Genomic DNA, 13069 nt, shown 5'->3' with positions numbered 1-13069 from the left:
GTGCGTTCTTTGGTTCGACAACTCGACTTTCCACAAGGTCTTTTCAAAACGAGCTTCCAGGGACAGTGCCAAGGACTTAAGAGCTGGCGGCGTCGGCCTGAACCCCGCAACTAGGCAGGTTCCAAGGAGGCTTGAATGAGGGGGTCACAGCGCGGATCTCCCTCTCCCCCACGCAGTCTTTGTGAGTTATTGCCAGCGAGGGGCACAAAAGGACCGCAGGACCCAAAATGCCGGAGTGGGAGGGGAGATGTAGCGACTGCGACTGGCCGCTGCGGTTTTTTGAGCCCCTCAGGCTGAAACTCGCCCTGTGGGACCGGGAAACCCACGCCTTCACCCTCCCGGGCCCAGGGACACCACGCCTCAACGCGCTCGCCTGCAGAGGTGTGCAAGGAGAACTGACCCCCTGGGGCTGCCGTCGTCTGCGAAACACAAAGGCCGGAAGTACATCGGAGTCAGCCTGGCCTGGCGCCCTCTCTAGGACCCTGGATGCCCCACAGCTCAGTGGTTCTCCAGACCCGAAGCTGGTGGGCGGAGGGATCTGACCTGGGGATACCCAGGGCGTGTGCCCTCCTGCAGGGGCGGCAAAGGGCTCGCAGGAACACATTTGGAAATTGAATCCAGAATTTACAAGTGGAAGAGAATCTCCACTTAAATGTATCCCGGCTTGTTTCAGCTAAGGGCTTGGAGCACAGAGGATTAATATCCTAGCTCCCCCAAAGGACGAGGATAAACAGCCCTGCAGAAAGCGGATCAGGGCTCAGGGTCTTTCAGTGACCGAATGGGTCAGAACTCGGACTTGGGTGTGCCACAACGGTTGGTGCACTTTCCGCTGCCCGGGTCTGCCTCTTAACAGAAATGAATCCTATTAAAACAAAAGCTTACTGCTTTCAACATGGTAGGAAACATGGAACAGTTTCAAAGCTGATCAGATGGAGTGTGTGAAAACTGAGAAGACATCTTATACCCACTAGGATGGCTGCTACAAACCACCCCCACACACGAAACATCAAATGTTAGCAAGCATGTGGAGAAACTGGAACCCTTGTGCATGCCTGGTGTGCTTTGTGCAATGGCGCAGCCCCCGCGGAGGACTGTATACGCTAACAGCAAAATATCTGAAAAAGAAAGAGAGAAAACAATCACATTCACAATAGCATCAAAAACAGTAAAATATTAGGGATAAATTTATTGAAGAGATGAAAGATCTGTACGCTGAAAACTATAAGACTGATGAAAGAAACTGAAGAAGTCACAAATAAATGGAAAGATACCCCTGTGCTCATGAACTGGGAGAATTAACATTAAAATGTCCATATTACACAAAAAGCATCTATTGAATCAATGCATTCCCTACCAAGATTCCAAGAGGCATTTTTCACAGAAATAGAAAAAACAGTCCTACAGAGACACATAATCCAGGGCAACAGAATCAAGAGCCCACAGATAAATCCACTCCAAGACAGTCAATTGATCTTCAACACGGTTGCCAGGAAGGCTCCATGGGGACAGGAGTCTCCCCAGTAAATGGTGCTGGAAAACTGAGTTTCCACCTGCAGAAGAATGAAACTGGACCCCTGTCTTACACCACTCACAAAACTATCAATAACTCGAAATGGTTTAAAGACTTAAATATAAGACCCGAAACCATAAACCTAATGAAGAAAACACCAGACAACACTGGTCTTGGCAACGATTTTTTGAGGATGCTACCAAAAGCACAAGCAACAAAAGCAAGAATAAACAAGTAGGGCTGAATTAAATGAAAGAACTTCTGCTCAAGGGAAAAAAGAGTCTACAAAATGAAAAGGCAACTTAGGGAATGGGAGAAAAGTACTTGTAAGAAACTCATACAACTTAATAGCAAAAAACCTAGTAACCTGTTTACTGTATATTGGACAGAGGACCTGAATAGATATTTTCCTAATGAAGACAGATCACTAACAGGTACGTGAAGAGATGCTCAGCATCAACAATTGTCAGGAAAATGCCGATCAAAACCGCAATGAGATATTACCTCACATTTGTTATAATGGCTATTACATATACATATATTCAATATATCATAAATATATATAATATATATGAATTATATATTAATATATATAAGAAATATATTTTATATATTATATATAAAAGACAAGAGATAACAAATGCTGGTGAGGATGCAGAGAAAAGGTAACCCTGGTGCACTATTGGTGTGTTAGTCGTGTCCTACTCTTTGGGACCCCATGGACTGTAGCACTCCAGGCTCCTGTGTCCATGGGATTTCCCAGGCAGGAATACTGCAGTAGGTGGCCATTTACATCTCCAGGGATCTTCCCGATCCAGGGATTGAACCTGTGTCTGCTGCGTTGCAGGCAGATGCTTTACTGTTGGAGCCACCAGGGAAGCTGTAAATTGGCATGGTGACTGTGTAGGGCAGTATGGAGGTGTTTTTAAAAAATCAAAACTACAATATGATCCAACAATCCCACTTCTGGGTAGATAGCCAGATGAAATGAAACCAGGGTCTTGAAGAGACACCTGCATTCCTGTTCGTTGCCAAATTATTTGCAACAACCAAGATGTGGAAACAGCCTAAGTGTCCACTTAGGGATGAATGGATAAAAAAGATTGAAATGCATTTTCTTCTAAGACGTGGGGTTATTCAGCCATGAGAAAGGACATCTTGCTATTTTTGACCATACAGATGGACCTTGAGGATATTATGCTAAGTGAAGTAAGTCAGGCAGGAAGTTTCTGGATTCAACAGCCAGTCCTGGATTAAGCGAAGCTCTTCTGCTGTCCTCAGGTTCATTCATGTTGAGTAAGGATTTCCTTCCTTTTTAAAGTTGAGTAATATTCCACTGGGTAGATCACATTTTGTTAATCTGTTCATCCTGTGATGGACATTTGGTTCTTCCCACCTCATCTTTAAGAGGGAAATGACATGATCTTACTGTGTGGTCAGAGCACTGAGGCTGGTCGGAAAGGAGGCAGACTTGGGAGGACTGTGAGTTCCTGACAGAGGTGCAGCAAGACAGGTGCAGTCTGCGGGGAGGAAAGGGCTGGACTCAGAGCACAGTTTGGTGACATCCTTCATCCACTGGAATGAAAGGGAGGGGACAGGAACCCAGGGTCTTAGTTTGGGAAATTGGGAGGAGACAGAAGAAGGAGCAGAAGGAGGAGGAGAGAAGGATAGTGAAGGGAAGCGGTTTTGCTTTTGTTTGGGGATGGGGTGGAGCAGGGAAGATAATGCTGGAATTGAGACATCTTTAGGACATCCAGTGGGCAATGCTTGAGGATAGGAGTGAAAATGGAGTAAGGTGACCCCATAATTATAAAAGGGACTAACAGATAGAGTGGAAGAGAAATGTCCTCCTTTCTCCTCTCACCCAGAACTCTCTGCCAAGCCCTGCAGGTTCTTAGCTGGACATATAGTGCCCTCTCGTGGCCATTACATGCAGCTGCAACTGAGCCTGCACCCTAGGGCAGAAATGGCCTTCTGGCATCCTGAAAGCTGCAGTTGTGGCCCGTTAGCCTAAGAAGAAACTCTGACCTTCACGATGGATTTTAAGATCCTGCACATAAGGACTGGGTACTCAAAGGTCCAGAGAAGCTAACTGCCCCCTCGACACGTGCCGAGAGCCTAGGAGGCACTGTGGGACAGCAGGGGAGAAACAGGAGACCAATAATGGGAGGTTCACGCCTAACTTAGAGGAGTCCTATGCTTTTGGTATAAATATTATTGTTTATTGGAAAGCATTCACATAGAGGGAGCCTCCTAAACCCAAGGTGGTGAGGGCTCCTTCATCCCTGCGGTCCTTTGAGGGTGGCAAGGCCAACATCGTGATTCTATCATCTTTCTCCACCAGGCCCCTTCCGCAGCCCCGGCTCTTTCTGAGAAGTAACCCTGCCTCCCAGTCACACCTTTTTTCCAGGCCTGGGATTTAACACTGAGCAGGCCTGGCCTCTTATGAGTGTTGGGAATCTGAGCAGAGCTCCCAGGAGCTCTGGTTCTCTCCTCACCCCCCCCACCCCCACCAATTAGGAAAAGTGCTGTGTCCATCCTGACCTCTGATATGTGAGTTTTGAGGTGCCCAGAGCTGGCTGCACGGCCTGGGGATTTGGAGGAGAAGAAAGAAGGGGAAGAAGGCAGCACAACAGAACCCAGGGAGGTGGGCCCGACTGAGCTTTGCTCATGAATCCTTAGCACTCTCCCCTGTCCTGTTAGGCACAACAAACCACGATCTTTTTCCTGATGGGGAGGGGCCTCCCATGGCTTTGAGTAAACGCTGGCCTGGTTCTCAGAGCTCTGGGGCTTCCACTGAGTTCTCTGCACAGATGCAGCCCAAGCAGCCGTTCCTCCTTCCTCTCCTCCCTCCGCTCTCCTGGAGCACAGCATCCTCTGACCCATTGCTCCAGCCACGCGGGCACAGACCCATGCTCAGAACTCAACCTCCTGATCTTGTCAGAGGGTTTGCAGGCTGGGTCAGGGCAGGTAAGGAAACTAAAGGAAACTAAAAGGAAACAGCCTCGATATGTCTGATGATGAACCATAAGGTCTGATTGGCTGGAACTGCAAGTTCTAGCCTCGTTCAGCCAAATGGAAAAGGGCACTAGCAGGGAAGGTATTTCAGCCCTATATCCAGCTGGTGTCTCCTGCCTAACTCGGAGCATGCCATCCCTTCACTCCAGCGGGTGAGCTAGCCCCAGAAGAGTCCTCCAGAGAGGGGTGAAGTGGTACTTAGGGACTGAGGAACTGCTGAGAAGGAGATAGCTTGTGGCAATGAGGCCCTCTTGGGGTGGGACATCCTCAAACTGCACTTGAAGATGGTCCCACCTGCTGGAGAATCCATTGGTGGGTCTTTGCTGGGTGGGCAGGAGGTGGCTGTGGTAGGACCACACTCGGCTCTCTGGACCCCTCCTTCCTCCCTGCAGTGCCCAGTCACTGCCGATGCCCATGCCCCGCCCTCGGGTTGTTTCCCTTTGTCAGTATCTTGCCACCCTTATATCTTGGCTGTCTCATACCCAACTGGTCAGGAGCAATCTTTTGCCTCTTCTTGGTAAGCTGTCTTAGGTTTCCCCTGAAATCTGAACCCCTCCAGGAGGTTTCTCTGGGTTTATCAGCAGCTCTGTGCCCTCTCCTTGTCCCCACACTTGGCCAGGACTCAGGTCTTCTGAGGTTTCTTCCCCCTTGTCTAGCCCAGCCTATGGCTCCTGCCGTAGGTGGGGTGGGTCTCACATTCCAATTGGCCTCAGCCCTGGCCTGTTCACGTGGACCCTGGGTCTCCTCCTTGATCTAAATATTTCTTCCTATCACATGTTATGCTTTGTTCCAGTCTCATAATGTGTTGCAATATCAATTGCCACATTTTTACCCTTTTGACTAGTTGGATTTTCTTTGTAGCCCTCCTATTGGTCAGACTGGGCTTTTTTTTTGCACTGGGGAGGTGGGTGGGGGTGTGTGGTATCACATAGACTAAAAAAGCTATCTCTTGGCATTGATTTTCAAATTGGATCAAAGTATTAAAAAAAAAAAGGGAGAATGGCTCTTAATTTTAGGTTAGGTCGAGAAGGAGAGGTAAGCAAGTGGGCTCAGAATTCTGCAGGCAGGGAAGATGTGTCTAAGGAGCTCAGCTTGGAGGACTGACTCAGTAGGAAGTGGGAGGCTGAGGCCGGGCTGTGAGGGAAGGTCCTGCCTGGGCAGGTGAAGCCTGGTAATAAGATCAGGTGAGTTCTGCTCTGTCTTTGGGGCTTAAACTTGTGGGTGAGGATGGGTGACATAGTTAAAAAAAATAAAAGGAGGGAGGGAGTTCAAGAACAAGAGGGCCGATTCTGTGTCCTGGATGGATGGAGCCTCTGAAATGACCTATGGCGTGTGGCCCCAGGTCAACAAGGTGTGGGGAAGGTCTGGGAGCTGGAGTGAAGGGTGGTGTCTACCGGGAGCTGGACTGCTGGGGAAACAGGTACAGAAGAGGCTTGGATTTGTATTAAAGAGACTGCAGAGTTCCACGGCCTTGTGACCGCTGGGGACATCAGCAGTGGTCACGCGTGAACAGTGCCCCTGGGACCGGTGGTCCAAGCCACGCTATGGTGGTGAGACACCCAGTAAACACTAAGAATTTCAGATGAATCCAGTGCTCGGAGAGGCAGGACTAATGACAAACTCTTACATTTCTACAGCACTTTGCAGTTTAAAAATAATCATTCTATAAGGTGATGATGCTGATTTGATTTCGCAGATTACATAATGGGTTTTTTGCAAGGCTGGTTGGCTGTGAGTCGGCTCAGCACTCGGCATTCAAGTCTTCCCTCCCAAATCCACCACCTGGAATCCACCGCCATCCCCTGGGCCTGGCCCACGACGTTGACAGCAGCTCGGAGCGCCCACCTCTCTCATGGCGCAGAAAGGGTGACTACTCGGCTTGTTGCCGTGGGTCCCACGGGACGGTGAGGGGCCGGGTCAGGCTTCTGTGCTCCACGTGGCAGGAGTACGGGGCTTGGTCCTCAGAGGGGACCCCCACCACCACCCAGGACTGGTAAGTGCCGTTGCCGCTGGGGAGCACGTCACCCCCTGACTCAGCCTCCTGGGCGTCACCGGCCCGAGTCCAGTGCAGCCCGATGCTTCGTGGGTAGAAGTCGTAGGCCAGGCACTTGAGTGTCCTCTTGTGCCCCGGAGCCGCGTGCCCGGTGACCGACACAGAAGGAGACTCTGTGGAGGGACAGGGTGTGGGTGCCGAGGGCCCGGCGTCTCCCTGCCCACGGCTCCCCACCCCGGCGTCAGGGGTGAGCAGGACTTCTCCTCGAAGGCCGGGGCCCTCTGCCACCCTTCCCGAGACCCTTCCCCACTGCATCAAGGGCCCTCTGTGGCCACGCTCTTCCCCACCCAGCTTGCAGCATGTATGACTTCCGAGGTCAAGAAGTTGTGAATAGGCCAAACGTTTTCCTGTTCTTTCCCCAAAACGGGCTCTGTGCCCCCCATCCCCGGTCTCAGCCCTGCCTCTTAGTTCTGTCTTGGGCTCCATCCATCCACCCCATCATCCTTCCGACCCTTCCCTGCTCAGGGCCGCGACTCTCTTCCTTGTTTCTTCTCCAGTCAGCCTCAGCTCATGCCAGCCCATCCTGCTACCCCTGTTTCCATCCTTACGGGGCAGGCATTGCACACACCTGCCTTCTCTCCATGGCCAAGCCGGGCGGTGGTGTCACCGGGAGAAGGGACTGCAGGGTCTGCCTGGGATGGTCTCCTGGGCACCCACCTGAGGTTGCCCTGGTCTTTCCCAGCAGAGCAAGGGAAGGTTGGGGCGAGGGAGGGTGGGGCATAGGCAGCAGCGGGTACCTTGTCGGTCCAGGTGGGTCCTGCTGTAGGGCAGGTATCTCCGCAGCATCCCTGGGCACTCCTCTTCCAGGTAGGCCTTGGCCCGCTGCACGTAGACTGCCTCTGCTTCCCACTTCCGCTTGGTGTTCTGAGCTGCTGGGTCCAGAGGGACCCAGGCTGGGATTTCTTTGTCGAACTTGATGAAGTCCTGGCCATCGTAGGCGTACCCCCAGAATGCTCCACTACTTTCGTTATTCCGGAGCTCACAGCCGAATGTTCCTTGAAAGGTGTGAGACCCTGCACCCTCCCCCCGGCCCCGTGAAAGTCAGCCAGCCAGCTGGGCATCAGTTATGCCTAAAGAGCTCTTCCTCTTGCACAGTCTGCCACCAATAGCCTAGATAGCCGGGGCTTCCCTGGTAGCACAGCAGTAAAGAACTCGCCTGCCAATGCAGGAGACACAGGTTCGATCCCTGGGCCGGGAAGATCCCCTGGAGAAGAAAGGGCAACCCCACTCCAGTATTCTTTCCTGGGAAATCCCATGGACAGAGGAGCCTGGTGGGCTACGGTCCACGGGGTCACAAAGAGTCAGGTGGGACTTAGAGTCTAAACAACAACAAGACTAGACAACCGAGCAGTGTGTCCACGGTCCAGTAGCTCGTGACTGGGGGAGCCACCACGTGAACCCAGGACGCACTGCAGGCTGCCTCACTCTCCACCCCACATCCCTGGGCAGGGGTGAGTCTGGCACACAAAGAGGGACCCGCCTTGGATGGATGGGGGTGTGGAAGGGAGAGCTCAGAAGTGCCCGGATTCGTCCTGACTCGGCCCTGGGAGTGAGGACGGGGAAAGCAGGCAGGCAGGTGAGTGTGGGATGCGGGAGAGGCACGCAGAAAAGTCTGTGTGTTTCCGCTCGTGCTTCCCGATCCTCCTTTGGGAGGGCCTGCTTCCATCCCGCTCACAGTTGCGGGGCTGCCTCTTGAGTGGAGCCCCTGCACCCCCGCAGCCTGTGGTCCACTCACCTTCTCTGTCCTTGTAGTAGTCCATGATATCGCTCAGGGTCTCCATGAAGATGTCCTCTCTGGCCCTCTGAAGGGCACTCTCCTTCTCCCAGTCCTCCATTCCTTCCACCTGACTCCATGGCGCCAGGGGCTCGGCCCTCCTGCCTTCACTATTGTAGCGGAAGAAGGGCTGGTCATTGAGGTAGGCAACGGCCTGGAAGCTGGGGAAGCCCTCACGGGGCTTGGACAGCCCGGTGTAGAGGAAGCTTAGAGAGTAATTCCCTGTGAAAGACGAGAAGGACTTTGAGGAGTGGCGTCCCTGCAGGCGAGTCTGGTGCGGGGCAGCAGGGGGCCAGGAAGGGAGGGCACCGGGCCTCCCCTCCTCAGCTCTGTCCACCCGCTGTCAGCCGCAGACCGCCGGAGCCTCCCCCAAGAGAAGGGGCAGCCTTCTGTCCTGGGGATGATAGTTCAGAGCCCATTGTGGGCCTTCACTGCATCTTGTCTTCTTGACAAATAAGCAGATAGTATTTCTCAGCCTCCTTGTAGGTGTATTGGGACCAGGTGGTTGAGTTCTGTCAAAAGGAAGTGTGCGTGGGCGTGATGTCTTTTGGTCCAAGGCCCCAGGAGCTGGTTTGCTACATCTGTCTCTCCCCCTTTAGGCGATGGCTGTGGAGGCCACAGGATGAGACAGAAGAATCCCAAGATGTAAACAGCCTGGATCCCAGAGTCATCCTATGGAAGAGACTGCCTGATGTGGCTTCAGTTTTACACGAGGATTTGCCTGATCTGTATGCAACTTCACGTGAGCAAGAAATAATCCATATCTGATGGATTAAGCCACCTTGAACTTTTTTACTGGAGCATAGCCTAGTCTAACTTGACAAATACATGTAGTTAGAAGGTGCTGGAAGGACAATTTGCTAGAAAACTCAGGGAATGACCTAGAGTAGCTTGGCACAGGGTAAGACCAGGATGGATCTCAGAATTCCCAGGGCTGTAACTTGCCCTTTGGTGTGAGGTGGAGACTGGGAGAGGGGGGAGCATTCCCACAATCAATTCCATAATTGATTCATCCTATAACTCACATGGGTGTTAATCATGTTGGAGGTCGTACGGCAAAATCCTAATTCAACTATTATTTTTGCTAATTAGTTTCTAAATGTGATGATCGTTTAGCTCAGTAGACCTCAAGTAAAGCAGATTACCCTCTGTAACGTGGGTGCGTCTCATCTAATCAGTTGAAGAACCCAAGGGGAAAGACTGAGTCCCCTGAAGTAGAAATTCTGCCTCAGGTTGCCTTCAGATTCAAGACAGCAGTGCCAGCTCTTCTCTGGGTCTCCAGCCTGCCGACCTGTCCTGCAGGTTTCTGACTTGCCAGCTCAGCCCCACAATTGTGTTAGCCAATTCTTAAAATAAGTCTTTTTCTCCAGAGTCCTATTAGTTCTGTTTCTGTGGAGAACCCTGACTGATATAGAGTTTGGTGTAGAGGGTGACATTCTAAAGGTGATTGATTGTTATAAAGTTAACATAAAACATAAAACTTGCACGGTTTTATCTTACATTTATTCATCCTGAAATTCTGTGTGCCAGAGCCAGACTCATTTCCCTGTCCTGGAATAGGCCCTTATTCCTTCCAAGCTCCAGCCGGCTTCTTTCCTAGTCATCCGCCTGCCTGGCCCAGAGGAGTAATATCTGAACTGTGGAGTGAGGGATGAGTTTTCTTCTGGAACCATCTCTCCAGTTAATCTGCCTTCACGTCTGCCCCTTGGGGTCTCTCTCTCCCCCCCTGAGTCTCGGACAGGTCCACCCAGTGGTCAGAGTGAGGGAAGGGATGAGAAGTTCTGCTTGTGTGGTTCCTGCTCGGTTCGGGCTGTGTGACCCTGGGCAGGTCACTCTGCATCTCTGGGTCTTAGTTTTGTTTATCCTGTAAATTAAGAGTTTTAGATTCTGATTCCTTAAGGTCTGACTTTGCCTGAGTCCAGAGGCTCCCTGAGTGCTTCTGGAAGTGTGTGAGTTGAACTAGTGAGGCGCCTGGGACACCCGTTCCTGTGTACCCTTGAGAGTCCCGGCCACCTGGGGGCCCTTCTTGAGCCCATCTGTCCAGTTCATTACCTCCCCTCCGTTCTTCTCCAGACCCACCGCTTGCTTCCCCACTCACCAGCCTGGGTCTCCTCGGGGACTGCAGGGCCCAGAAGTAGCAGCAGGGCCAGCAGGACAGGCACCATCGTGCTCACCGTCCAGCTGGAAGGTTCTGGACTTCCCCCGGTCCTGGAGCAGGCAGCAGACAATGTGGAGAATAGAGCCAGGTGTAGCTACGGGAATGGCTGGGCTTTGAGCCTGGTCAGGGGTGGGGCCAGGGAGGGGCGGGAATCCACAGGCCAATGAGAGGTGTCAGAAAGGGCTGTGAGTGAGAGAAGAGGGTGCACAGGCCAGGCTGGGGGGGTCTGTGCTCAGCGAGTCTGCAGACCATCTGAACACGAGAGCTGAGACGGCTGATCTGGGGACCAGGGTTTGGGTACCCCAGTGTGGAAGAATGCCAGTGGGCTGGGTGTGTGTGTGGCAAGTGGCAGATGTCTGGGGCGTGTGTCACCCTTCTAGCCTCTCTGACATCCCCACCCCGGCGTTCATAGAAGGAGCTGGGTATTGTCAAGCCACGCTTCACCCTTCCCCGCTGGCAAAGCCTGGGCCTGGGTAGACCCCAGCCCGGGTGCGACCCCCTCCCCACCCCACCCACCCCTGCTGCTCTGCCAGAGCTCTGCCTCCTGGCCCAGCATTTCCATCAGAGAAGCAGGCACAGCCAGAGGCCCCTTGTGTGGCGCCCCCAGCAGCAGAACAGGCGCACGTGGCCCGGGCTCAGGGGAGCAGCCGCTCTCTCCCTGGACACTGACTCAGGGGTCAGTGAATCAGAGAAGCAGCCGCAGCAGACGACCCATCCTGGGGGTCTTGGTGGCTCCTGGAGGCAGTGGGGCAGCAGTAGCCCCGGGGGCGTCCAGCGTCCCCTGTGGCGTCTGGTGGCGGCACAGGTGTACCCAGGACCAGTTGCATGGTGCAGTGCCTGGCAGCAAGAAGACAATCAATGAACATTTAGAAAAACAGATCAATGGATCCGCAAGCAAAGACAAAAAGAGATGGCACCAGACCTACTTGAGGGGCACTGAGGCCGACTTGGTGGAAACGGATCGAGCAGTTGGGTGGTAGGATGGTAGATGCAAAAGGGAGGCTTGAGTCAGAGTTTTGGGGCCACAATCCTACGGGCGCCCAGTGTCCAAGGAACGAGGCACATTCCTTGATCGTGTCTTTTCAGTCCCAGTCTCTATTCTCTGCACACCCATCCCTCTCAGTTAGCAGTTCTTAGCCTTTTATGCCATCTACTCAGGCTTCCCTGGTGGCTCAGATGGTAAAGAATCCACACACAACACAGGAGACCTGGGTTGGATTCCTGGGTTGGGAAGATTCCCCTGGAGGAGGGCATGGCAACCCACTCCAGTATTCTTGCCTAGTCCTATCCCCGTGGACAGAGGAGCCTGGTGGGCTACAGTTCTGAGACATGAGTCGGACATGACTGAGTGACAAAGCACAGCACAGCACAGCACAGCGAGCTACTCCCTTGCTAGTTATTCTCAAGATAATTATTATTTTTTAATGTTAAAATTTTATTTATTTATAAAAGAAATTTTATGATGCTAAAGCTGAAACTCCAATACTTTGGCCACCTGATGCGAAAAGACCCTGATGCTGGGAAAGACTTAAGGCAGGAGGAGAAGGGGACGACAGAGGATGACATGGTTGGATGGTATCACCACTTGATGGACATGAGTTTGAGCAAACTCTGGGAGTTGGTGATGGACAGGGAAACTTGGTGTGCTGCAGTCCATGGGGTCACAAAGAGTCGGACGTGACTGAGCGACTCTACTGACTGATAAAATAAATTAAAAAATTTCCTTCAAGGTAAGTTTTTTTTTGGCTGCTCCACGCAGATCTTAATTCCCCAACCAGGGGTTGAACCTGAGTTCTCAGCAGCGAGAGCGCAGAGCCCTAACCACTGGACCGCCAGAGAATTCGCAAGATAATGTTTAATGCATAAAATAAAACATAGGATACAGAGAAAGCCCATCACATGCAAATGCAGGTTTTTCCATGCACTCCTGGGAGTTGATGGGCTGTCTGCAGTGGGGTCCCTCAAATACAGAGCAACACGCTCTTCTAAAATGGCTGAGGAACTATTGAGAAGGAGGTAATTTGTGGCAACGAGCCCCTCCTGGGGTGGGGCATCCTCAACTGCACTTGACGATGGTCCCACCTGCTGGAGAATCCACTGGTGGGTCTTTGCTGGGTGGACAGGAGGTGGCCGAGGCAGGACCACACTCGGCTCTCTGGACCCCTCCTTCCTCCCTGCAGTGCCCAGTCCCTGCCGATGGTCCTGCCCTGCCCTCGGGTTGCTTCCTTTGTCAGCATCTTGCTGCCCTCATATCTCGGCTGTCTCACAGTTGGCTGGTCAGGAACAATCTTTTGCCTCATCTTGGCAAGCTGTCTTAGGCTTCCCCTGAAATCCAAACCCCTCCAGGAAGTTTCTCTGGCTGTCTGAGTGGCTGTGTGCCCTTTCCTTGTCCCCACCCCTGGCCAGGACTCAGGTATTCTGAGGTTTCCTCCTCTTGCCCACCCCGGCCCGCGTCTCCTGTCGTATAGGTGGTGTGGGTCTCACATTCCAATTGGCCTCAGCCCTGGCCTGTTCACGGGGGCCCTGGATCTTCTCACTGGTCTACAAATTTCCTCC

At 52.5% G+C, this 13069-nt stretch overlaps 2 protein-coding genes across 4 annotated transcripts in view; one reads left to right on the top strand and one right to left on the bottom strand.

Annotated features, from left to right (window-relative positions):
• Window positions 1–269: 269 nt before the first annotated feature.
• The window catches only part of GJC3 (gap junction protein gamma 3), a 28531-nt gene continuing 15731 nt past the window's right edge, over window positions 270–13069 (top strand). The window contains exons 1-3 of one of the 2 annotated variants that reach the window (XR_015154333.1): window positions 270–1944; window positions 6225–6521; window positions 8955–9839. The gene's annotated coding sequence lies outside the window, so the exon portion shown is untranslated. Of the gene's footprint in view, window positions 1945–6224; window positions 6522–8954; window positions 9840–13069 lie in introns of those variants that run through there. The other variant, XM_086374108.1, reaches the window with a different exon arrangement.
• On the bottom strand, window positions 6139–10558 carry AZGP1 (alpha-2-glycoprotein 1, zinc-binding). Of its 2 annotated transcripts, none has more exons than XR_015154334.1 (4): window positions 10454–10558; window positions 8317–8577; window positions 7319–7785; window positions 6139–6694 (listed from the first exon to the last, which is right to left on the bottom strand). XR_015154334.1 is itself a non-coding variant. In XM_086374111.1 (4 exons), exons 1-4 carry the CDS (start codon window positions 10518–10520, stop codon window positions 6399–6401), a joined length of 900 nt encoding a protein of 299 aa, XP_086230237.1. In that variant the 5' UTR covers window positions 10521–10558; the 3' UTR covers window positions 6139–6398. The 2 variants fall into 2 exon arrangements, 1 of the variants encoding a protein (XP_086230237.1); XM_086374111.1 differs by having other exon boundaries at window positions 7319–7594.

The sequence above is a fragment of the Bos grunniens genome, chromosome 25, assembly GCF_055505025.1.
Source record: "Bos grunniens cultivar Pamir isolate PY7600 chromosome 25, Bosgru_T2T1.0, whole genome shotgun sequence".
NCBI lineage: Eukaryota > Metazoa > Chordata > Mammalia > Artiodactyla > Bovidae > Bos > Bos grunniens.
This window is presented reverse-complemented; position numbering and strand designations above follow the sequence as displayed.

What these genes read in the sequence shown, in the direction of transcription:
- AZGP1 (XM_086374111.1), bottom strand. Translation starts at nt 10,520, where the DNA reads ATGGTGCCTGTCCTGCTGGCCCTGCTGCTACTTCTGGGCCCTGCAGTC. An exon ending in CCCCGAGGAGACCCAGGCTG is followed by an intron (nt 8,578 to 10,453) that starts GTGAGTGGGGAA and finishes CGTCTTTCACAG; the next exon opens with GGAATTACTCTCTAAGCTTC. An exon ending in CTACTACAAGGACAGAGAAG is followed by an intron (nt 7,595 to 8,316) that starts GTGAGTGGACCA and finishes GGGAGGGTGCAG; the next exon opens with GGTCTCACACCTTTCAAGGA.